The 27,362-nt window shown below is 38.0% G+C and overlaps 2 protein-coding genes across 3 annotated transcripts; both read left to right on the top strand.

Annotated features, from left to right (window-relative positions):
* The first annotated feature begins 434 nt into the window (after positions 1–434).
* Positions 435–19,926, top strand: LOC106053148 (sperm mitochondrial-associated cysteine-rich protein-like). Of its 2 annotated transcripts, XR_001215199.2 has the most exons (3): positions 15,840–16,801; positions 17,656–17,935; positions 19,696–19,926. XR_001215199.2 is itself a non-coding variant. In XM_056024112.1 (2 exons), the coding sequence occupies exon 1, from the start codon at positions 527–529 to the stop codon at positions 1,043–1,045; it is 519 nt and encodes a 172-aa protein (XP_055880087.1). In that variant the 5' UTR covers positions 435–526; the 3' UTR covers positions 1,046–1,255; positions 17,656–17,936. The 2 variants fall into 2 exon arrangements, 1 of the variants encoding a protein (XP_055880087.1); XM_056024112.1 differs by lacking the exons at positions 15,840–16,801; positions 19,696–19,926 and adding an exon at positions 435–1,255 and having other exon boundaries at positions 17,656–17,936.
* Positions 7,925–13,098, top strand: LOC129925194 (cornifin alpha-like). The gene is made up of 2 exons (XM_056024123.1): positions 7,925–8,319; positions 13,015–13,098. Exons 1-2 carry the CDS (start codon positions 8,054–8,056, stop codon positions 13,073–13,075), a joined length of 327 nt encoding a protein of 108 aa, XP_055880098.1. The 5' UTR covers positions 7,925–8,053; the 3' UTR covers positions 13,076–13,098.
* Positions 19,927–27,362: the final 7,436 nt, after the last annotated feature.

Below are 27,362 nucleotides of genomic sequence, written 5' to 3'. Positions count from 1 at the left end.
ATTGTTAAACCAAAAGAAGCGACAAAGTCAAGCGGGGGAGAGCCTTATAATACTGGCATTTTTTGTTTCTTTAAGACTTCAACTGATGGACCAAGGACTTCTCTCTCTCTCTCTCTGTGTATTCTAAATTATTGAGTTGTGGGCCGTTCGGGTTTAGGAATTCTGTGCCCAGAAAAGTCTGTATGTGTGTGTATGTGTATGTAGAGACGTGGGGGAGAGGACGTGAGTTGAAGACGTGCCTTTGCAGGACGAAAAAAAAATTCCACCGTAGCGAAGCAAGGGTAACAGCTATTACTCCTGTACGAATTCATTATAGAATATTTAATAAACAAAAATGTGTCTTTATCTTTTATCTTTCTAGTTGAAACAAAATATTGTATAAAGAAATAATCTCTAAGCCATCTATATTGAAACGTGACGTCATTTTCGCCTTTGAGGAGCCGCGTAAATATTCCTTTACTATTCAATGGCCGCCGTCTAGAGAAGTAGCACTGTTTCACAGACTCCAAACAATAATCTCAACATCATGGCCGATAAAGGTAAAACTAAAAACGTCGTTGCTGCACCACAGACAGATGATCGGACGCCGGCAAGACCGCCATGTTATACACTTCTACCTCCATGTCCGAAGAGGAAGACCCCTACTCCTCCACCGGAACCCGAACCAGAAATGCCTGCCTGCCCCTGCCCAGCGCCTCTATTACCTCCGTGTAGAAGATGTGAAGAAAGCACGGACAAGCCAGTTGCAGAGGAAAAACTCCAAGCTCCCAAAAAAGGAAGCGCAGAAAAGCCAGTAACAGGGGAAAAAGCTAAGAAAGAAAAAAAAGAAGACAAGAAGAAAGACGGTGGAAAATCCAAAGGGGATGCCAAATCTGCAGGAAAAGAGAAAGACAAAAAAGAAGACAAGAAAAAGGACAGTGGCAAAGCCAAAGAAGACAAATCTGCAGGAAAAGGTAAAGACAAGGCTAATTCGAAAAAGCCACAGTCTCCCTCACTCTCATCCGGTACGTCCTCAAAAAAACCAAATCAGCGGCAACAGATGTAGCCTATACTATATCTAGATCTACATCTATTTACCATAGTACTGTCCATAGACTCTTTTTGTGTGTGATTTGCGAGATCGATCAGGCAGCGAAACTGAGATTAGATCCACATCTTGTCTACAACTGGACTAGATCCAGATCCAGATCTAACAAATTTTGTAATAGACGTCAATATCATTAAAAATACTAGACCAGCTACTGATAAGCGAAAGGTAAGCTATTTTTCTTTTTTTTTTCTTCTATGACATTAACATCTCCATAGTAATCTAGACCATAATCAAGATCTAGATCTAGATTTATTTGATCTTGATTATATTTGATATTAGAATCTAGGTTAGATCTAGAGTCTATGTCTAAATTGACATCTAATTATTCTACCGTAATTGATCAAGTGTGAGAACCGCTCGGCTGCAATATGTGAGAGTTACAGTGGTTATTTCTTTCTAGATCTAATCTAATCTATTATATTGTTTGTAACTTTGTTAAATGTTTTAGGTATACGTGCTTTGGATATTTTCTTCAGAATAGAAGATAATTACACCCAGCCCAAACTTTCCGCATGATGATGGGGCATGGCACCGAACAATCAGTTCAGAGCGCATACCATGCGACCAAGCAGCCGTCTGTTTAATCCTGACTTGCAGAGCTAGCACGTGACTTTTATGATTGACAACTAGGCACACTAAAACCTACTCACATATAGATCTATCGATCTAGATATCTAGTTTAGATCTTACCCTTGTGACAGTGGCGTAGCTAGGGGAAGGAGTGTCCAAATTCAAATCCCCCCGACCCCTTCTTCAATTGCCCACCACCCCATTTGTTTCCGTAATTTTTTTTTACATTACATATTTCGCCATTGCCACGTATTTTACTACTTACGTTGTAATCTCATGTCATGATGTCAAAATCCAGGGGCCCTTAAAGGGGCCAAGACCTCCGGGCCCACAAATCCCTAGGTGCGCCACTGCCTCCTCATAATTAGCTATCTAGATCTAAACGAAATAAGGCCTATCGAGAGTCTGTAATATAGATACTCTGTAGGCCTATGTAACTGGAATATAGATACTCTGTAGGCCTATGTAACTGGAATATAGATACTCTGTAGGCCTATGTAACTGGATCTAGACGTATGCCGACCATGTCCTTGCTTCAATTTCATTATTATCAATTCTCTATAAATCTTAATATTGTTTTTTTTTTGTGTTCTAAGTTTCTTATTCTACAGAGTTTACATTAGTGACACAAGAGAATTTAATAATACATAATGTTGTCTTTCGAAGACACTGACTATAAGTATAAGTTGGCCTCTTGATATGGAGTAGCAAAGAAATTATTAACGTCCCAATCGACTAATTATTAACTCACTCTGTCTGGTGCAGTTTTTGTACACCCATTCTCGGGTCAATTGAAACTTGACACAATTATCTGTTGTACCTAATAAAACATGAATCTATTAAAAAAAATAACGAATTAGTTAATGAACTATTGGTCTTTTCTTATTTTGTTTGGTGTCGAAAAAGGAAATAAATGCTATTTATTGAGATGTGGCTATATATGTAGAGTTATTCCCCTTTTAACATTTTGTGCACATTTTTGTTTCTCCCATGTTCCATTCTCGAATCAAGTAGAAACTTTGCATTGATTATTCATAGTCGATGACGCTACATGAATCAATCAAAAGATTAACCAATTCACCTGTTATTGGTAATTCAATTATTTTGTTGTATAAATCAAAGGAAGCTTATTCCTGAAGCATTGAGATATATGGCGGTAACCTTGCGATTCTTTACATTAGATATGCTTTGTTTGTTGAAACAGATTTCAAATAAATATTTTGAATGTTTCTCTCTCTCTCTCTCTTTTTGTTGCTGTGAATGCAATTTTTATATTTAAGATTTGCATTGCACAAGCCATAATACAAGTATTCAAATGAACTGTTGATGTAGGATCCGTTTGTCGCTCCTATTTACAAAGCTTGTACAAACTCACGCTGTCTACCTGGCTGTCTTGTACACATTTTGAACACCCATTCTCTCTTCAAGCTGAAACTTTACACAATCATTTTATTATACCTAACAAAAACATGAATCAATAAAAAGAATCGACCGATTAGTCAATTGATTACTGGTAATTATTAATGTTCTTTGATATTGAATAAGGGAAATATATTCTACATTATTGAGAAATACAGTTCTTCCCCTTAGATAAGCTTTTTTTTTGTACCATCCGCTGTACATCAATGTTTCCCCAACCACTCTTCACCCTCTTCTCCTGTAACATTCTCAAGGGATTACTTAAACTACAGGGGGAAACAACGCAGTGAAAGGAACTGGCATCAAACATCAACATCATCGCACAATGGGATCAGGGCTAGCCACTACATGTAACAGAAACACAATGGGATCAGGGCTAGCCACTACATGTAACAGAAACACAATGGGATCAGGGCTAGCCACTACATGTAACAGAAACACAATGGGATCAGGGCTAGCCACTACATGTAACAGAAACACAATGGGATCAGGGCTAGCCACTACATGTAACAGAAACACAATGGGATCAGGGCTAGCCACTACATGTAACAGAAACACAATGGGATCAGGGCTAGCCACTACATGTAACAGAAACACAATGGGATCAGGGCTAGCCACTACATGTAACAGAAACACAATGGGATCAGGGCTAGCCACTACATGTAACAGAAACACAATGGGATCAGGGCTAGCCACTACATGTAACAGAAACACAATGGGATCAGGGCTAGCCACTACATGTAACAGAAACACAATGGGATCAGGGCTAGCCACTACATGTAACAGAAACACAATGGGATCAGGGCTAGCCACTACATGTAACAGAAACACAATGGGATCAGGGCTAGCCACTACATGTAACAGAAACACAATGGGATCAGGGCTAGCCACTACATGTAACAGAAACACAATGGGATCAGGGCTAGCCACTACATGTAACAGAAACACAATGGGATCAGGGCTAGCCACTACATGTAACAGAAACACAATGGGATCAGGGCTAGCCACTACATGTAACAGAAACACAATGGGATCAGGGCTAGCCACTACATGTAACAGAAACACAATGGGATCAGGGCTAGCCACTACATGTAACAGAAACACAATGGGATCAGGGCTAGCCACTACATGTAACAGAAACACAATGGGATCAGGGCTAGCCACTACATGTAACAGAAACACAATGGGATCAGGGCTAGCCACTACATGTAACAGAAACACAATGGGATCAGGGCTAGCCACTACATGTAACAGAAACACAATGGGATCAGGGCTAGCCACTACATGTAACAGAAACACAATGGGATCAGGGCTAGCCACTACATGTAACAGAAACACAATGGGATCAGGGCTAGCCACTACATGTAACAGAAACACAATGGGATCAGGGCTAGCCACTACATGTAACAGAAACACAATGGGATCAGGGCTAGCCACTACATGTAACAGAAACACAATGGGATCAGGGCTAGCCACTACATGTAACAGAAACACAATGGGATCAGGGCTAGCCACTACATGTAACAGAAACACAATGGGATCAGGGCTAGCCACTACATGTAACAGAAACACAATGGGATCATGGCTAGCCACTACATGTAACAGAAACACAATGGGATCAGGGCTAGCCGCTACATGTAACAGAAACACAATGGGATCAGGGCTAGCCACTACATGTAACAGAAACAAAAGCTACAATACTTCGCAAGCATAGATTTATGGAATCTATTCTCACAATACAGTACGGAACTAATGACTAACAGACTTGAAAAGAAACTGACAGTTTAGATTTTTTTCTTTTATGTGAAATTTCATCTCAAAATCAAATATTAAATGGATATTTAAATGTATATTGCTTTAAAATAGAAACTAATTTTCTCTGTTGCTATAGTCTTTCATTTGTAGGGAACTGTAGTTCTTATATCGCATATAAATGTCCAATTTGGTCTCTACAATGTGATCATTTTAGTGTAAACGTAGTTAAATATTGGGAATAACAGTTGTTAGGAAAAATATGATCGAGCTCAGGCAATTTAGATCAGGGAAGGACTGGCTATATGGGCATCCTGGCAAATGTCCGGTGGGCCGGTACCCATAATGGGCCGGTGCTGTGGCGTCGCCGAATGGGTCACTTTGACAACAGGTAGCGTAAATTTGATTGACATTCTTTTAACTTTCATCAAATATCATTACAGGCTTAACTATGCGATTTTAACAAACAACATAAGGTTTATATTTTGTATAGTCATGTAGAAGTTGTATTAGTGTGAAGATATTTGGGTGAATATATAACGAGAAGCTGAGCTTATCAATTAGTAACACATTTCCCGTTATAATGGTGTAGTATTATATCCAGGTTCACTATTACCAAAATTGACTCAAAGATAGCGTGGCCAGTCAAATGAGCATTCTATTATTGTTTTGGATTTCCCCACTACGAAATCATTTGCAAATCATTTTGTACAAAGTTATGGATGGAAAGGTGTGGAGGAGAACAGAAAGATAAGAAGCAAACATTGCGGGAATCCTCTGCTAAGAAATGTGTCACGGATGAATGTCTGTATGTAGACTCTATGTATAATCTATTTTTACCAATGCGCGAATGACCGGAAGTGTGTTAGTTGTCAGAGAGAGAGAGAGAGACCAGCGTGTGAAATGTGCCAAGAAGTGATAATAAAGTTTCTGTGTTTTGATCGAGTTGTTAATAGTTTGATGAACCCATGGACACCTAGACTTGGAGAGAAACTAAGGTAGTTTCTAGAGAGCTATAAGTATAGATATAGGAGAAAGCTGTTACAAGTTACATTAAAATTACTGATTTCTTCGACAGTTTGTTCAACCGACTCAAGAGAATTAATGCATCTCATAAAGTTTACGTAATGAATTGATGAATGTAAGCGTATAGATAAGACATCATGAATGTAAGCGTATAGATAAGACATCATGAATGTAAGCGTATAGATAGGGCATTATGAATGTAAGCGTATAGATAGGACATCATGAATGTAAGCGTATAGATAGGACATTATGAATATAATCGTATAGATAGGACATTATGAATGTAAGGTTGGGAAACAAAGAAAATGAACAGGACCATAACTATTGTTGTTGTTTTTATTTGCGAGAAGAGTCCTTGTAGTCATAACAAATTTCCAATAAGTATCAATAAAGTAATTTTAGTCTTAGTGAGCGATGCAGGTGAGATCATAGATAGTTGTCTTGTAATTACTGTCCAAATGGTTGTTATTAAATTTTACTACAATTTATTGAAAATGGCATGTCTTGTAATCATAAGTTTGGCTTTTAAAAAAGTTTGGGCTCTTAGCAATGTACCAAGAATACCCTGACAAGCATCTTGTTATATAAGAACATTTGCAAGGTTTCATGATAAAGTCTGTTGATAAAGTCAGTTGATAAAGTCTGTTGATAAAGTCTGTTGATAAATGTTGATAAAGTCTGTTGATAAAGTCTGTTGATAAAGTCTGTTGATTAGGTCTGTTGATAAAGTCTGTTGATAAAATCTGTTGATAAAGTCTGTTGATAAAGTCTGTTGATGAGGGAACTTCTTATCCCTTGAATGTGAACAAATTATTGTATGGCAAGAACGTTCATGTTGCTGTCAAGTGTTAAGCATCATTCCTTTAATTAGATCAAATCGTTTCAATAAATTATTCTATTCTAACTAATTAAGGTTGTAATTGAACAATTTTGTGTGGATGCAGAAATAAACTACGTTAAATTAGACCTATCTGAAACCAAGTTTGTATGGTGCGTTCATATTTCGAAAGGTCTTACTCATGGTTATATCAGCCGATACAAGCTCACACACTCCAATGTGTTATTTTTGGAAGCTCTAGTAAACGGTTTTCATTGAAATTTTATAGATGTATCCATTAATTGCACGATAAGCGTCTTCACTGACCCATTACAAGCTTTCATTATACCATCATAGAAGTGATCTTTCGTTGCGACATCATAACCTTTCATTGCAATATGATAAACTTTCATAGCGACATCATAACCTTTCATTGCAATATGATAACCTTTCATTGCAATATGATAAACTTTCATTGCGACATCATAACCTTTCATTGCAATATGATAAACTTTCATTGCAATATGAAAAACTCAAACTCATTCAGTGGCGTAGCTAGTAATTTGCCATCATTTGGGGGTCCGGGGGGCAACTTAGAATTTCATTGCACCATCATTACCGTCGATTTACCACATCGCAATATTTCATTGCATCATCTTAATATTTCATTGCCCCATCATAATCTATCATCGACTCATCTTAAACTTTCCGGCTCCATCATCATCTTTCATCGACTCATCTGAAACTGTCCTGCCCCATCGTGATGTTTTATCGCCTCACATATTCTTTCATTGCGTCATCTATTATTTCAATATTATATTTTTTTGTTCAGATAAAACTATCACTGTTTTTAGATCAATTGTTTTCCCAATATAGGCCTACGTTTAGCTTTTTTTCTAAAACCTTACTGAAAAGTGGTAGGAAAAATCTCACTACCTAAGTAGGCTGAAGCTATAATTTTCCAATTTTTTTCTTAAGCTATAGCTGATCGAGTTTTAAAATCATTGATCTGAATATTTTAAATATTTGAATATCCATTAATTGATATCATGCTATGATTCAAAATAAGATCTCAGTTTATTTATCTGCAGTACATTTGGTTAGCTGCCATCTCTTGACATGTTTAAAGTTGCTTTGTTTAGACTCTGGTTTATGTCTTAATCTTGAATTGTTGCTTACATGCTTTCAAAGCAATAGATCGGTCTAGAAAATGCACTTCCTGTTTATGTAAATAATCTCTACGACAAAGCCAATGAAATAATGTGACGTCATAAAATACAGACGGCATCAAGGAGATTTTATATGGCGGCTGCGTTGTTTATCTAGTGATCATCAAACGTTTCTATTTTATCTTACATTTTGGAAAATTATCTTTAAATATGGCTGACCAAAAGCAAATCACAAATAATCCAGCTTGCGATGGAAGCGTAAAGCAGGCCCCAATGGATCCACCTGTACTAGAGGAGTACCAGAGACCACCTTGTGTCCCTTTGATGCCACCGTGCGCAATGAAGGTGGTTGAAAAACCGAGGACGCCAACCCCGGAACCAGAGCCGGAGCCCGAACCAGAAATGCCAGCATGCCCTTGTCCACCCCCACTTGTGGCTCCATGTGAGTCAAAGAATGACAAGGCGACCGAAACACGGTAAGTCATGCGTGACTTTCAAAGACTAGAGTCTCTCTAGTGTGCTTAACTTATATCTAGATTCTAGATGTAATCTAATCCATAATATCTTTTAAAATATCAATATCTAGATCTAGATCAATATCTACTAACTGGTCAAGAACTCGAGTCTAGACTGAAATATTATATATAGATCTAGATCTAGTCGTTCATCTCCATTGGCCAGAAGTCCTTCACAAAGACACACTGCAGTTTCTATGCATATTTTGAGTCGTGTACTGACTTAAAGTCTATCCAGAAAATCTAGATCTATTATAGAGGCTGAGCCTAGATCTAATTGTAGAGCCTCTAGAATAGTGTCTAGATGTAGGCCTATATCTAGATCTGAGTGTAGATCTGAGTGTAGATCTAGATCTAATTGTATACTTTGAATGGAATGTTGTTGACAAATAATCTAGATTTCTTTGGTGTGAATATCTTAATCAATCTTAATCTATATCTAAAGCTTAGGTCTAAGTTTTTGATAAATAATAAATTGAAAATCGAGTAGTCTGTAGGCTATATTTACCAAAAGACACTCCCATGAAAACTGTTCCTTTTTTTTAAAGTAATAATGCCATTGTGTTTGATTTAGCTATTATTCCGTTCAACTAAAAGTTTCTTAAAACTCAACAAACAAATCTTTTAGTTCTTTTTCACATAATACAAATTTAAATTCGGCAAACACGTCTCTGACCAAAACAAAAATCTAGTTCTATGTCCCATCAGTTCACATTTAATAGGTCTAACATTTATTTACTAAACTTTTTCTGACCTTCTGAGTAGCTAAGTCAGAAACTAGTGATGTTTTGTTGTTCAATGGAAAGGACACCAGGTGAAGCCAACCTGCTCTGTGTCATAAAACTTGTTACACATTTTTTTTAACAATCGCTCTGCTGGAAAACTGTTACAGGCAAAGTGACTGGGGATAAACATGTTGACATTTTTTTAAAAATGAAATATCGTGTAATTAAGAATTAATGACATCTATAATTCGGTAAATCCGTTGATTTTAAAAGTCTCTCAGCATCTTAAATTTTCTCCTCCCCAGTAGTCAGTGGTAGGTGGTAGGCTCATCAATTAGCCCTTTAACTGGATCAACAGCCTCATTTCTTACAATCTCAAAAGACATTTATCAAATGATTTGCTTCATTATAAATCTTCTCCAGTTCACTACAGCTTTATGTAAATCTTCCTGCTCATATTCCAACATTTTTGACACATTACAATTTTGCACTTGACAAGCAGTGCAGTAATATCGAATATTACTATTTTTCCCTTAGTGCTGCAGCTTCCAGGCGTTCTTTTTCCTTTGGGGAACACAAAGTAATAGTTCACATCTTTAATACACCAAGTTTTCTGAATCTCATTGCTGTTAGAGCTTCATTCTTTGATGACCACTTAAGAGTACAGTTTGTGAGTGTCCAATAAACTTTTTTCCCTATTGGATTCAAGAAGCGCCTATCTTGATATGCTGTGAGCAAAATATACTCATTTGTACTAAGTCAATAATCGCAACTTCTTGAAAACAACTGACAGAATCATTTCAGACCAAATTGAAATTGTGGTTAGCACGGTGAAGAAAATGCACAAGAGAATGCTTTTGTTGAAGCGATTCCTAAAGGTTTTGGTACCGTCTACTCATATGGAAAGCACCATCATAGTGAGGCCTCGCAATTTATTGGTGATTTTTACAATACATCTATTCAAGTCATTCCTTCATGGATGGTGGGCAGATGCTGATCTCAAACATGGCTCTAATGACTAGAAAGTTAACAGTTGATGCATATGGTTGAGAAAAGAATTGCTAGCTCGTTGGGCACATGTGGAAGACTCTAGTTTGACCGTTATAATTTTTCATAGTAAAAATAAATAAATGTACATTTGGCTAGAGACTAAATGTAGGTCTAGATCCAGCATCGGTTTTGAAAGGACTGTTGCATTCTTGTAAGGACTATCGCGTTTGGGAATTTCCGATTGTAAGGCTTTATTAATTCAAAAGTTTAATACATTAATGTTCAGGACAATTTAGTCTTAGTCTTAAAAACACTATTTGATAATGTCGACCCTGGGAAGGTACTGGGCTTTATCCGGGAAGTGGGGTTGTCTACGAAGATCTGATTTATGAATTTGTGAACATGTACTATTTACATTAGATTTTTACCAAATTATTAAATTTTTACTACCTTTACTATTTTAACTGTGAATAGACCTTGATTTTAATGATTTGACTGTATAGAATTTGGCACTTGTTGAGTAGAGAGATAGAGTAGTCCTTAAGGGACAGCAGGCACGACATGGCCTAAATTGTGCTGATGTGCCTATAATCAAAATCAAATCAAATCAAAACCTAGATCAAAATGCTTATCATTGGAATGTTAAAAGGTGTACTAGATCTCTACATTTGCTTAACCAAGATTCTTTGTCGGGAAGAAGGGGAGGGGTACAAAATGTTTTGAAATCAAACATTCATTAATTTTTAAGAGAAAAACAAATCGCTCAATAAGCTACATAAAGGAGAGGTATTACCTTAACAAAATATTTGTAATGTTTTTGTTGTTTATTACAAGGAGTATTTGGCAAGCTTATTGTGCAGACTTCTGGTTCTCACAAATATGAAAGTCTAGAAATGACTCTCTGATTGCTATTTCTTTGGGTATCCCGTCATCGGAATTGACGAAACAATATCTTGAAATGATGCTAATGATGCCATTATTTTTTTTCCACTTTAGTGTTACTCCCCAAGGACTCACATGGGCCATAATTGGTCATGACCTATCGACCCTAAGCCCCATGGTTGCTACTGATGGTCGTGTGCCCGGGTTTAATAAATGTCCTCGCGTCATGGATGCTACGCCACTGCTTACATAGATACTTAGATGGTAACCATTTAATAGCTGTATTTTTTCTGACCTATCTAGATTGAGACTGAAAATAAGTTGTAGATTTATGTAAAATACTAGATCTATCGTCAATGATGCACAACTAATACTTCTTTCACTTTTTTGAAAGAGTAAAATTAGAACAGTTAGAGCAGGACCCGGCAGGGTGCAGCGCCTGATACATGCGGGGGGAGGGGGCGTTTGCCACCGTGCACTTTGCCTAATCGTTCTAAATCAGTGGTTCCCAAACTTTTTGTCTCGTAGACCCCTAGCCATGTTTTCTGGTTTTCCGTACACCCCCTGCTTAAGAGAATTACACATTCAAATTTAAACCCATTAAATAAGAGTTAATACGTATAGCATACAATCACTAAACACGTTGGAAACATTTTTTGTTTAAAGGTTTGCAAGCTCACCATCCGTTGCTACGGAGATTATTTTTCATATAGGGATTTGTTGTTTTATGAATTTGTTCTTCAAAACGTTAAATATTTATGTGCCTTAAGTATCACTGTAAACGTTTTCACAAAGAGCAGTTTTTCGTTGATTTTTTTAGCCATAATAATTTGAATAAAAATTACATCATTATCAGACAACGTTGACTCAGCCAGCTGTATAGAGAAATATGCCATTTGCAAAGACTTCCATAAGAAGAAAGAAATATTTGACTATATTTCAACAGAGCTCAAGATTTTAGTGAACTCTTCTACAAATCCATTGCCCTAACAACCAATGGGACAGAGTTTGCATGGATGGTTCTCAAAAAGCCACCACAAACGGAGGAGCTGGAATACTCATTGAATGGCCCAATGGAGAAAAAATAATTTAAAAATAAAGTTCATTGTAACTAATGAGCTCTATGACAACCACAGAGAAGAAATAGGAGCACTGGAGCTAACAGCCACCATGCTAGCGAATCACCAAACAGTTCATTTTTTTTCGTGACCAATATAAAAATTGTCCTTCAAAGCTTGATAAACTCTGATGCCTACTAAATAAAACAACTTAAGATGCCTAGACTGACGTTCGGTGGTCACCTTGCCTGCGCGCATCTCCCGACGGTAGGTTTAAGCTAGGATGTAATTATCCACATAATCTGTAGTAACATCCATCAGATTTTATACAAACCATATTGTGTGACCTTGTAAAGCTCAACAACAGCAAGAACAGTGTTGAAATAGAAGGAAATAGAAGGCTGACACACTTGCCAAATGTGAGAAAACAAATACACACTTGAACATCGCACTCTATTCGAAAAAACTAATAGTGAATTGTAAAAACGAGAAATGGACAAGCTCTCATTCGATATACAAGAAAGATGACACCTTTTATAAACTACCCCGATCCGATAGGACCAACTATAATTTTTCACATCAGAACCGTACACATCATAATGAGAAAACATGTTCTGGAAGCTCAAAATTGGGACCATTGACATTTGCCCTTTAGGAGTGTCACCAGAGAATACCGACCATGTCTTCAAAATTGCATTCTTCAGGTCCAAAAACAACACACCGGCGACAAAAACAGACACCGACCACAAAACCCAAACATGAAATTCTTAGAATGATATAAGCTTGTGTAAGAGGTTTGACAGTTTCTTCAACGGCTGGTAAAATCAATCATTTGTCTTTCGTGTGAGGTTTTCAGTATTTTACTACAAGTAAAGAGATATAGTAAAACGCTCACTAATCATCATTTTCTGAATGTCAGGTCAAAGAAAGATTTTGTGGGTGTATTCTGATTTTTATCTTTGAGTGTTTGAAAGTTTTGCAAACCTTTATCTTTTTATCAGGGTGGCATCATCTCAAATGATCCTCCAGCTTAATTGGTTTCATAGCATCATAAAAAAATGACACATTAACACTCTCGTTTGACAAGGAAGTAATGAAGTTCAATTTCAAATACTTAACTCTGAACAGTCTACATTTCTTTTGGTTAAAGTTATAACTAGACAAAACTACACTATTTAAATATAGTTATTATATTAAACAAAACAATTTTTCATTCAATCAGCAGGATAAAAATTTTAAGGATTTCCTAAGGTACAAATCATAAATGATTGTGTATGAAAAAATTCCAATTGTCAAAATTAAAGTAACGACATGATGAATTGAGATTCTTTATCGTAGATCCCCATGTACATATCATAGACCCCCAATTCCCTTTTTAACTTTCGTAGACCTCTTTAAAGTCTTCGTAGACCCTTGGGGGTCTATATAGACTATTTTGGAAATCACTGTTTTAAATCAACATTCTTACATGTACTTAACATAAGTTATACGAATCTGGTGTATAGGAATCTAGAAGAGTTGTAAGGAAACTTAAATCCTTTATTCTGAATAAGGATTAACATTCACTGTGTAACTGATAAGTCACTTTCCTTTTCCTGGTGTCTTTAATGATAATCAGAAATAATTTAATGTATCTAACTTTTGTGTATTCGACAGTCTAGCCTCTTATTACAAAGTAATTGATTTTATTGGTGAGATAAGTTTGGTATCAGATCGTTTAATTGGATGTAAAATGTATTCCACACAGATTTCGTTTATATTGCTTGCGTTTCTATTGAACTAATTTCACGTTTAATCATATTTTTTTTTGACATAAGATGGACAAGATAAGATAAAAATAAAAGTCAACTGAAATGTTGAGCTTGGAGTAGACTGGCTACAAAAATTAAAAAAACGGCAAACTAAGAATATATTTCTCGCTATTTACTAATGCTTAATTTTCAGAATAACGCAAAGAAAATGTAGAAAATTCGTATTTAGTAATCGCTTGCAACTTTAGGCCGAATAAAAAGTATGTCTCGAAAATCAACATTTAAAAATAATTCGTCTTATTTCTGTTCCTCGTCCGAGCATTTAGTTTGTTTATTTATTTTTACTTTGATATGCATTGTAAATTATTCATCAACCTGGGAACTTCATGAGCTTCGTATATGTATGGCTGCCTGGTCTTGGGGTATGCGCTTTGAATTGTCTCTATGGTCGCAGGTTCAAACCTTGTCGCCGCCCCACCACGCCGTCTTTGGTGTAAATATTTATTCTAATTTGTTTTTCTTTCTTTTTCGCTTTGGGTTAGTGATAATTGGCTTAGGTCTGAAGTCTTGTTTTGCACTACATTTACCAATAGTCCGTATTGAGGTCTCTGGACGATGTCTTGAATCGTTTTTCTGTGGTAACATTAGAGCGTTTCTATTCTTTTTTAATCAAAAGTCTAGCAATTTTTTCTTAAAGCGAGGGTATTTCGTTATGGAGGTATAGTCAGCCTACTAGCTGTTGGATCTGGAAAGGGGGAGCGAGACTTTGTCTCGCGTGGGAAGACGGGAGAGGATGTGGTCTATACTTAACATTCAGAAAGAAAAATTCCATTGTGGTAATCGTAACACTCGTTGTTTTTTATTGATTGATTAATGTTAGGCAAAGACCTCTTTTTGTGTGTGTGTAGAATTATTTATTCATATTCCTTAAAAATTAAAAAGCCTACATGCAAAGGGTATTATTTCGAACTATGCATGTCGGGCACACGGCGACTCTAGAAGACCGCATAACCAACGATTTAAAAAAATCCTTTTATCATGTTACATAGTTCCCTTGTAAAATGTGGAGAGAGGAAATGTTTCCCCCTCCCCCCCCCCCTTCTTTCTGGTTCACGGGGACAGGCAGTCGAGAGGTCAAATGATGGCCCCAAAACACTTCAGGACAGGCAGTCGAGAGGTCAAATGATGGCCCCAAAACACTCCAGGACAGGCAGTCGAGAGGTCAAATGATGGCCCCAAAACACTCCAGGACAGGCAGTCGAGAGGTCAAATGATGGCCCCAAAACACTTCAGGACAGGCAGTCGAGAGGTCAAATGATGGCCCCAAAACACTCCAGGACAGGCAGTCGAGAGGTCAAATGATGGCCCCAAAACACTTCAGGACAGGCAGTCGAGAGGTCAAATGATGGCCCCAAAACACTCCAGGACAGGCAGTCGTGGGGTCAAATAAGGTTGAGTGGAAACGCTAAAATCAGAACCGCCCCACCTCTCTGTATTTTACGTGTGTAAGATTTCAAGATCTTACTTTGTTTAGCCCTCAGTCACCAGCTGAGTTGTTTTTTTAAAGAAGGAGAGTTGAAAACACAACATAAGAATAGGCGTAGGGAGTATCAACTATGACATTTCCTCCGGCAGCTTCTGCAACTGAGTTGGTGTCAAATGTAACGCGAAACGTTCATTTGGATGACCTCAACAAGGTCGAGAGAGGGACCAAGGCGCACGGGCCACCCATGACCCCTTTATTTAAGGCCCAGGAATGCGCCCCGGAGAGGTAACTCTGGTGCTGCTAATAATGTTTGTAATTTACTTTGACAAATGATTTTCAAAATGATTTTCATAAATCATTTGAATTCCTCACACCAAAAAAAATACTCTCATAGCCCCTCTTACCCCCCCCCCGATCCAATGGGTATTATATATAATGATAATATTGTTTCAAGAAATACTTTATTTTATTTCGCTCTGTGTTTTGCGCGCAAATGTTGCGCATTCTTTTGGCGTGTTCAATTTACTTTCCTTTGGCGTGTATTCATTTCGAACCAATGCAAAACATACTTTCCCCTAGCGACGTGACGTAACAGCAATATTAACTTGTAACGAAGCCAGCTGTCATCAAACACACATGGCGGGTGGCTTGTACAAGCTTTCCTCACCTTCAGCTACAGACCATTACTATGTCTAAGGATAAGCAACAGAAATTTATTCCAGTTTGCGACGGTGCACCGAAAACTCAAATTCCACCACCGGAACTCGAAGAATATGTTAGGCCTCCATGTGTAGCGAATCTTCCGCCTTGTCCTATGAAAAAGAAGTCTAGACCACCAACACCTGTGCCAGAACCTGATATGCCCGTTCATCCATGCCCACCATCACTGAAGTGCCCCAATCCTTGTAGCCAGTAGCCGTTTTTTGTGTCGATTCTTCACATTTTGTGGACATATTTGATGATCAACAACTGAGCTTGTCAAAATCTGTTCGCTGCCAGAAAAAAAGTTTCAACACCAGTTAGCACCAGGAGAGCAATGGGAGAATACAATGCCATCACTACAGATAAGTTAGTTGATAATTGTGAACAAGAGCTCGATGTTGTAGACGTTCCTGGAGACAAACCAGCTGACAAAGTAGACGTTAATCCAGCAGACAATCCAGAAGTTCAAACCGACAGTCTTACATCGGAGAAGCCTCTAGAAAGTAAGGCCGAAGGAGACGTAGAGAAGTCTGACGGCACTGTGTGTGAAGAAGCAAACAAGGAAGTGGAACAAGTCACTACCGCAACACCAGAAATGAAATCGACCAAGCCCGCCAAATCAGAAGAAAAATGCGTCTTCAGGGAGAGATACATTCCAGTGCCAGTACTAGAGGAATACGTCCGACCTCCATGCACAGTGGCCTACCCGCCATGTAAACGACCACCGACACCACCCCCTCCACCAAGGCCACCAACTCCAGTACCCGATCCCGACATGCCTTTATCACCATGCCCACTTCCATACAAGGCGGTCAGTGATTGTTGTCAGAAATAAACAGCCCGTGAAAGGTAAATGAGTTTTTTTATAATCTAAATCTTATCTATATCTAGATTTTACATCGCGATCTAAAAATACATCTAATTCTGGTCGTGCGGTATGCGTGCTATAGGCTAATGTCGTCTGGGCGATCCAGGGTTCGAACCCTACCCGATCTATTCAATTTGAAACATTCTTAATGTTAAATGTTGATTCATCTAGATCTAGACATCTAGATGTAGACTAGACCTACTTTTGCGTCCAATCATTTGATTTGGGTTTAGTCTAGTCTAGATTTAGATAAGATTTATCTAGTCTAGATCTAGGGATCTGGATCAATATTAGATCTACATCTAGATCTAATTAAATCTAAACTAGACGAGCGGTCTGGATCTAGATAGATCTAGACTCTATATTCCTTTGCTAGATCTAGATTGACAAGATGTAGAGTAATTAGAATCTAGATCTATATCTGTTTTGTAGTGTCTATATACGATTCTAGATCTCTAGTCTAAATATAGATCTAGAGAGATCTCTAGATTCAATATAGAATATCTAGATCTATGATAGATGTTATAATGAAAAAAAAAATCTTAAAATGTGTATGTCATAGTAATAGTTTTAGTTTATTTGTAAGGTCTTTTCAAAGTCATGCATTCTACCATCTTGAACACACCCCTTTTTTATTTGGCGTTTTTTTGCTGCTTAGTTACAGCCATGACAACGCAATACTCTCGCGTGATTACTTACGCAGGTTAATGGAACCATGACAACTAAACTCCCCTGTAGCTATGCGCGTCATATCCCGGTACCCAAATGCTTCAATGACGCAATATTTGGCCATGACGTGAACTTCCTAGCTAACTAGTACCTATTCCTTCCACAGAGTCTGAAGTGAACAGTGAAAGACTACAGTGAAGAACAGTAACCTCCTTGAAGACTCCCTTAATACTTCAACATGTCTCAATGCAACTCTTGTGGAAAGGACTCAGCAAAAGAAACCAATGGCAAAAATTCTAAGAACGGAAGTGATACTTGCCCCGCTTGCCCTCCCCCGGCGAAAGAGTCTGGTCCTGTTGCAACAACTTGTCAAGCAAACAAACAGTTCAGCAGCAACTGCAAAAAGTGTGGAGAAAAGAAAACCTGTGGATGCAAAAAATAATTTGGTAAGTCATCTTTTCCTTCTATATAGATCTGTATCGGAAGTAAACACTTTTTTGTTTTCAGGAAAGTCTCAAAAGACTTATCAAGATCTAGAGTGTATAGACTAATATCTAGATCTAGATCTAAATAGAATCATAGATCTAATTTTAGACTAGATCTACTAGATCTCCGATCTAGGACTTTTACTTCGTCGTCGATCTAGATCTAGTCCTAGATGCCTAGATATAAACTAAGAATCTAAAATCGAATAAGCCTTTATTTAGTCTAGATCATTCTTCTTTTGAAGATCAGTTTATTTAGATATAGAGATCTAGATATCTATAATTATAGGCCTAGATCTAATCTAGAACTTGACGGTTTTAAATCTATAGATGTAGATGTAGGTCTGGATCCAAATTCAAGACTATGAAAGTAAACTTACTTTATACAGTTGTTACAAAGTTTAGATCTATATCAATTCGCTTGCCAGTTTGTCTGGTACAAAGTTTACACATTGTATTTCTCCCACACCCAATCATATAAGATCAAGTTGAATTTGTTTTTATACATTTAAAAAACGATCATGGTAACATTTACAAAATAAGACTACTCATTTCAACCACCTCTCCCCCTTTTTTCCGAACTGGTAAAAAAATGAAAAAAGTGCTAAACAAAAAAAAAGTTTCTAATTGGAAAGATTTATTATTGTTAGTCTAGATCTAGATCTATTACAAATCTAATTACATGACTGATCCAAACTAGATCTAATTAATCTTTTGTTTTCAATTTTTTTTCTTGTTCATTACTGTGAATGCGTACATCTTATGGATCTAGATTGTTTTCTAGGCTAAATCTAGATATACATTGCAGCATTAATGTAAAAGGCTATAAAAGCTTGTTTTGTTTACCTATTTTTTTCTTAATTAGTTAACTTAAGTGTAAATTTTTGTCGTGGCATTATTATACTAGTATACACCCTAGATACACTCTAGATACACACCAGCTGATACCTGTGCTACGTTACGGTTTTAATAATTTATTTTTGCTACACCTGAAATTGTAAAGTCCACTTTTATTTTGTCTTTCATACTTCAATCGAATGGCCCGCAAACCACTATGATGGAGTATTTATTAAGTCCATCAGTTATAGCCTCCATTCTTTCTGCACTACAATGCCCCCAACACACATGTTCAAATGAAACGCCCCTTCCCGCGTAACAGTTTGAAAGAGGAAACATCGCAACTTCATCTACTCGACAATTTTATTTTGTCGTTCATGGCTCTAAATCTAGAGCGTAACCTTATTTAGAATAACTCATTTAGAATAACTCATCTTTATAAGCCATATTATACCATCTGGCTGCCTGGTCGTGCGGTTTGCACGCTGGACTGTCGTTCAGATTTATCGATGTTCCCGGGTTCAAACCCTGCCCGCTCCCATCCCCCGTCGTCCTGCGGGAGGTTTGGACTAGGAAGTAATTATCTTCAACTCTGAAGGAACATCCGAAACATGTAAAACATTTTACAAACATCCCTCCAAAAAAAAAAAGCCCCTCACACATACTCACTTTCAATAGGCCCTGATGTCCTAACTAAAGCCCGCGGGCTATACCCAGCCAGTGACTGGACGTTATCGGACACTTGGAGACTTGTGCATTCAGTTACTAAAGAAGCAGCATAAACTTAGTTCCATTGGACTCGATGATTCCAATGCAGTGTTACGACACAAGATATGGCGCACTAGCGGAATGAATTAATTTATTCACTTTTTTTTTCTTGTCAGGAACGAATACACGGTGCAGGATACTAGCCCGGAAGAAAAGGTCCGGAAATGCCAAGCAGTAAAACCCTCGTCGCCCTCACTTGGTTGCAGTGTACAAGTCCAACTCTTGTGGTTGCAGTGTACAACTCCTCAAGTTTGTGCAAGTCTTTAAGGAGCTCTACACTAACTTCTCTGTAGTCTTTCGAAATACCATCAACGGCCAAATTGTAACAAATAAAAAAATAAGAACTATTTTGTTTTTGAAAGTATTTCAATGTATTGTGCACTTGTAGTTCTTTGGTTATTAGTGTGTAATTTCACAAATCAAAAAGAAACAACTTAACCACATTTTAACTATATTTTCAAAATATATTTATACCATTGACAAAAAATACACACACACAATAATCATGTAGCAATTTAAAATTAATTTGTAACAGTTACTAATAATAATAATAAAAATGGAAAACATACACACCATAATATTGTAATACAAATTAAAATATTGAACAGTTAATTAATTTAAGATGTTATGAAATTTAAATTTATAAAAATAATAATAAGGCTTGTCTTCGAGTCTTTAAAGCTAACAAGACAAAATTTGTATTCCAAATATGTAGAATATACCTAAATAAATAGGTGTTTTTAAATTAAAAAAAAATAACAGCCTACATTTTCTCCTGTACAGAGGGTCTGTTTTTAAATAAAAAATACTAACACTTGACCACCAAATACTTAAGTTAAGTATACATAGACACCATGGTTATTTGCCCAAGTCGCCGGAATTCAAGGGATCATTAAAAAGTTGTGTGCAAGTCCCTTGAGGTATTCAATGATGTTCCTCTGTTGATAAGTTTGTACAATTACATTGATTCTTTTGTCTGACATATACTTTTTTCGTTTAGAAGGCGGCTGGTCTCCCTGGATATATTGTTCATATATAAGGTCACTCTACCTGCGTCAATGCGAGATGTGTCACCCAAATCACCCCTACCCAATTTCTCAAAATATATCTTTTCAAAGTATCTTAGTGTCGTGAATTTGTTTCTATCTATTGTCGCCCCTAGTGTTTGTTTATATTTGTGGATTCACGTTAGAGTTTGTACTGACCACATTCCGTGTCTTGATCTTTACTATGTGTGGAGTTATTGTCGTCATTCAGCGTAATAGAGCTTTAGATGTTAACATAGTTTTTGTTATATTAAAGTGTGACACTTAGCTAGTTCGTATATTACACTAATGTCAAAAAAAAATCTTTTGGAAAGAAATCCAAAAATGTCATCCAGTGCGATTAGCAGAACTCACAGATAGCATGTCATTACCATTCAGGAATCTGACTAATTATAGGCCTATATTCATGAAATAAGCAAAACCTTTATAATAAAAAAAAAACAACAATTCTCTGAACGGTGTTAGAAATCATACTATACATACAATATTATGGTAGAGTGAAATAAACATTGTTATAAAAGCTAAGTGCTCATTAAATTATCATCAAATGATATCTCGCGCCAAAACGTCCCGTCGCCAAAACGGCTCGCGCCAAAACGTCCCGTCGCCAAGGGAATCCAATCCCCAGTTCAATCTTTTGACGACAGGACATACTAATCTTTACCAGATGAAACACTAGTCATTTTCGAGTCTACAGTGAGCTATATATAACACACTCTCAGAACTCAACTCCAACAGTTAATGAAACACTTTAATAGCTATTCAACTTATTTACAATAGTACGTATGTAGATCAACTTAAAGGAAATACAACGTCCAATATGGACTATCTACTAAACAACTCTTGACTTAACTCAAACTATAGTTTCCGACTCTGAAAATATCCGCACTCTCATTGTCCCAGAGCCCAACTTGCTCTCTCAGAGTCCAGTCCACAACTTGCTCTCTCAGAGTCCAGTCCACAACTAACTTCAAAATTCACACATCTCCTATTACCCCTACACACATTCGCGTGGACCTACTTCCCACATCTCCTATTACCCCTACACACATTCGCGTGGACCTACTTCACACATCTCCTATTACCCCTACACACATTCGCGTGAACCTACTTCCCACATCTCATATTACCCCTACACACATTCGCGTGGACCTACTTCCCACATCTCATATTACCCCTACACACATTCGCGTGGACCTACTTCCCACATCTCCTATTACCCCTACACACATTCGCGTGGACCTACTTCACACATCTCCTATTACCCCTACACACAGTCGCGTGGACCTACTTCCCACATCTCCTATTACCCCTACACACAGTCGCGTGGACCTACTTCCCACATCTCCTATTACCCCTACACACAGTCGCGTGGACCTACTTCCCACATCTCCTATTACCCCTACACACAGTCGCGTGGACCTACTTCCCACATCTCCTATTACCCCTACACACAGTCGCGTGGACCTACTTCCCACATCTCCTATTACCCCTACACACAGTCGCGTGGACCTACTTCCCACATCTCCTATTACCCCTACACACATTCGCGTGGACCTACTTCCCACATCTCCTATTACCCCTACACACATTCGCGTGGACCTACTTCCCACATCTCATATTACCCCTACACACAGTCGCGTGGACCTACTTCCCACATCTCCTATTACCCCTACACACAGTCGCCTGGACCTACTTCCCACATCTCCTATTACCCCTACACACATTCGCGTGGACCTACTTCCCACATCTCCTATTACCCCTACACACATTCGCGTGGACCTACTTCACACATCTCCTATTACCCCTACACACAGTCGCGTGGACCTACTTCCCACATCTCCTATTACCCCTACACACATTCGCGTGGACCTACTTCCCACATCTCATATTACCCCTACACACAGTCGCGTGGACCTACTTTCCCACATCTCCTATTACCCCTACACACATTCGCGTGGACCTACTTCCCACATCTCCTATTACCCCTACACACATTCGCGTGGACCTACTTCACACATCTCCTATTACCCCTACACACAGTCGCGTGGACCTACTTCCCACATCTCATATTACCCCTACACACAGTCGCGTGGACCTACTTCCTACATCTCCTATTACCCCTACACACAGTCGCGTGGACCTACTTCCCACATCTCCTATTACCCCTACACACAGTCGCGTGGACCTACTTCCCACATCTCCTATTACCCCTACACACAGTCGCGTGGACCTACTTCCCACATCTCCTATTACCCCTACACACAGTCGCGTGGACCTACTTCCCACATCTCATCTCGTGCAAGTCATGATAGAGAGATATAAATTTAGCCCTACCATTATAAAAACACAGTTGGCAATAGTGAGATATCTCGAAACCAAAAGTGTAGCTAGTATTAAAAGGGAAAAGACTCGATTTAGAGAGAGACGACTGAACTAATGATAATAGGGACGCTCAAGATATGAGACTCTACGATATTTTCCATTGTAAATAAATGTTTTAAGTGCTTTAAAATCTTAGGAAGTTTATGTGTGGGTTTAAGTGGGTTTTTAAATATTGTCCAAAAGACAAAATGATTTAATAAATAGACGTCTAGTATCTTCAACTAAAAAAAAAAAGAGGAGTGTCATCCTTTTATGGAAGAACCAATTCAGTATCATGGTTTCCATGAGGATTCAGACCTTTCATATAATCCTTTTGAAATAATATAGGCATGTCTTAAGCACATACTACACGACCATGCAGCCATCCATAAATCGCAGTTTTCGTATTTTTTGGTCTACCGCAAATGGTCGAATGAGTGAAGAGTCAGTCAGTCAGTCGAGGCTTTTGCGATTATATTTATAAGAAGATTCGGCCTACGTTTAGTGTTTGTCGGAGCTCTGTATATCGTTTACTATTGCATGTGTTACAATTAAGATTTATTTGCTGTCAAATGGGCTTATTTCAATTATGATGCCTTCTCCGATCGATAAAAAAGCGGGTCTGAAGCTTTGTAAGATCCACCAGCAGAGTCTCAACACCGAAATATTTCCTACATTCGTGCACACTTCATCATAACAACAACAACAAAAAAATCGCCTGACAAAGTGAAAAAGAAAAGTTGATGGATAGCCCGCTAATGAAGTGTGACAGACATTCAAGACATACGTCTGTGATGAGCTAAGTCGTCCTAAGACATCTCTGTGGCAACACTCCTTCTAGTTTATTATTATTATTTTTTGGCAACACTCCTTCTAGTTTATTATTATTATTTTTTAGTTACGAAAAACACGTCCACAGAACGATGGTATGGTGCATGAAAGAAATAAGACCTTCTGACTTGAAAACATGTCCACAGAACGATGGTATGGTGCATGAAAGAAATAAGACCTTCTGACTTGAAAACATGTCCACAGAACGATGGTATGGTGCATGAAAGAAATAAGACCTTCTGACTTGAAAACATGTCCACAGAACGATAGTATGGCGCATGAAAGAAATAAGACCTTCTGACGCGAAAAAGACGTCCACAGAACGATGGTATGGCGCATGAAAGAAATAAGACCTTCTGACGTGAGAAAGACGCATACAGAACGATGGTATGGCGCATGTAAGAAATAAGACCTTCTGACGTGAGAAAGACGTCCACAGGACGATGGTATGGCGCATAAAAGAAATAAGACCTTCTGACGTGAGAAAGACGCCTACAGAACGATGGTATGGTGCATGAAAGAAATAAGACCTTCTGACGTGAGAAAGACGCCTACAGAACGATGGTATGGCGCATGTAAGAAATAAGACCTTCTGACGTGAGAAAGACGCCTACAGAACGATGGTATGGCGCATTTAAGAAATAAGACCTTCTGACGTGAGAAAGACGTCCACAGGACGATGGTATGGCGCATGTAAGAAATAAGACCTTCTGACGTGAGAAAGACGTCCACAGGACGATGGTATGGCGCATGTAAGAAATAAGACCTTCTGACGTAAGAAAGACGCCTACAGAACGATGGTATGGTGCATGAAAGAAATAAGACCTTCTGACGTGAGAAAGACGCATACAGAACGATGGTATGGCGCATGTAAGAAATAAGACCTTCTGACGTGAGAAAGACGTCCACAGGACGATGGTATGGCGCATGAAAGAAATAAGACCTTCTGACGCGAAAAAGACGTCCACAGAACGATGGTATGGTGCATGAAAGAAATAAGACCTTCTGACGTGAGAAAGACGTCCACAGGACGATGGTATGGCGCATAAAAGAAATAAGACCTTCTGACGTGAAAACTACAAAAAAAAAAAAGAAAAAAAAGTCTTTGCTGGAGATGAAAAAATATTCATCAGCAAGAAAAAATAAATCTTTATGCAGTCGCCTTTCGTGAAAACAATATCACAACTTCTATATAGATGGTAAAAAGACTTCTCTTTATTTAATGGTTTTACTTTTTAAAGATCAGTAATAGGACCTGAGTATTTTTTGCTCACAAAATCTGAGGCAGCCCCCGAAGGATCCGCGATGCAGTTTAGCAGGTTTCAACCTATTTATAGATATTAGCTACAAGCTATCAAAAAACCGGTGGAGCTGAGGCTGAGTGGTTAAGCGCTTGGCTCCCGAACCAGGGATCCTGCGTTCGAATCTCGGTGAAGTATGTGATTTTGAATTTCGTACCCTGAGCCACTCAACTCTAATGGGTACCTAACTTTAGTTGGGAAAGTAACCCCTTGGTGACAACCGCTGGCCGTAGAAACAAATGACCTTAACATTATCTGCCCCATGAATCGCAAGGTCTAAAAAGGGGAAACTTTCTTTTTTTTAACTATCGAAAAACCGCAATCCTCATTCCATAATTTAAGGCGATTCTGTTTCCCTTTGGGGTTAACCTGGACGCTCTGCAGCCAACGCAACGATATCCGAGTCCCGGTGTGAATATTCCACAGAAACCGGGTAGCCCAGTTTAAAAAAAAAAAGCTCATCATCATACCATTCAGCGAGGGGGCCGTCATCAGTGGCCCGTTTTAGTTGGAGTGGCGGGCCTTCCACTGTGAACAGCGGTAACATAATAGGAATCTGAAGAAACTAGGTGCATATAGCAGGTCCAGGAGGCTCGCACTACGAATCTTATCTTGTCTTATATAATACAGACGTTACTTCAAAAAAGAAGATGATTACGTCCTACGCGTCATGCATTCAGTCATGCATTCAGTCATGCATGTTAACCAATGACTTAAATTCTGCCAAGTCACTGGTTTTCCTGGCTAGCTCAGGCAGCCCAGTAAAGGTCACCTAGCCTACATTGTGTAACCTTTTGTCAGAAATTTGAGGGAAAAGCTTCCATTCCATGTCTGCCTGTTGAGTTCATTCATCTCCTAAGTGGGTCAATGGATAATGAGAATGTAAAGCTCTCCAAAATGTATGTACTAGTCCGATTTTCCCGCTCTCATTGTGCACCTTTGTAGTTTATAAAAATAATGATAATTTTATTATCCGTGAGGAAATAGGAAATTCGTTTTACAATTGTGCGTTACAACAAATAGTGCATGTTTAGAGGTTAATGCTTACAATTTGTACGATAGCACACAAAATATACAACCATAGTAGGCTACATACCCCAGTTTCTCTTAAACATCACATGCGAAATTTACATTAGTAAACTAGTTACTTTTCGATTCTTATAGGCTATCATCTTGGTGATGGTAAAATGTTTTTCATGATTCGGATGTTCCTTCAGAGTTCTTTCCGGCCCGCCGAAACGTCGGTACAAAATGTTAATAATCCCCCCAAGCTTGGAAAATGTAGGTATATCTTTACCTACGTTAGGACCCTGAATATGTTTCTGATTTATTGGTAGGCTACCGTGCTATTGAATATAGAATCTACCAAGAAAAGTGAAAAGATCTTTAGGCCTAGGCCTATATATCCTTTTTTTGTGGAACATGATATAAGTCAACATATTTGTTTTATAAAGTGTGGCTGTTTTAAAGCACAACAACATATTATAAACGGCATTATAAAAAAATATGACGGCATTCTTGGTTTGAGCAGCGAATAAAAGATGGTTAAACAATGCCTAGAAATTTAAGGATCGGTGGGAATATTTACCAAAAAAAAAAAAAAAAAGAAACCAAAAAAAAAAACGAGTCAATTTTAATTAGAGAAATGAAGCCAATTTTCGATGCGTAAAAAAATAACAAAAAAAAACAAAAAAAACTAAGGCCTTCTATTAATTTATGTAAGTACCTGATCCACGAGTTTCTAATAAAATTGTTTCAGGCCAATTATTTCATTTCGTTGTTGTACATTTTCGATTATGTGGCCCGTAACACGAGGGTTGAATGTTAAAATAGCCCGCAGGTCAGGCCGTGTCGAAGGCGCCGGTCAGGCGCAGGTCGAATTAGGTTGTCCATCACTGATCTAGATCTATTGCGAATAACATCGACATTTTTATTGGAACATAATAATCGATCTCAAAATTATCTTGAAATTCGACAAGCCTAATAAAACACTAAAGGGTGACTTAAAATTACAAACATAGACCTAGAATCAGTAGCTTAGGCTAAAGAATAAGATAAATACTATAACAGAATCTAAAGGCGAGGCTATATAAAGGCTGCTCAAGACTGAAAATCTAAAGGGATCTAGATCTACAATGCATCAATGTGCACGAACTCAATAATATATTGATAATATATGAATGATATATAATAGAACAACTAGGTCATAGTCTAGCTACTTTTCTTTCTATATTGAAGTTG

The sequence above is a fragment of the Biomphalaria glabrata genome, chromosome 1 (genome assembly GCF_947242115.1).
Source record: "Biomphalaria glabrata chromosome 1, xgBioGlab47.1, whole genome shotgun sequence".
Classification (NCBI taxonomy): Eukaryota; Metazoa; Mollusca; class Gastropoda; family Planorbidae; genus Biomphalaria; species Biomphalaria glabrata.
The sequence above is the reverse complement of the archived record's forward strand: the minus strand, read 5'-3'. Positions and strand labels throughout refer to the sequence as shown.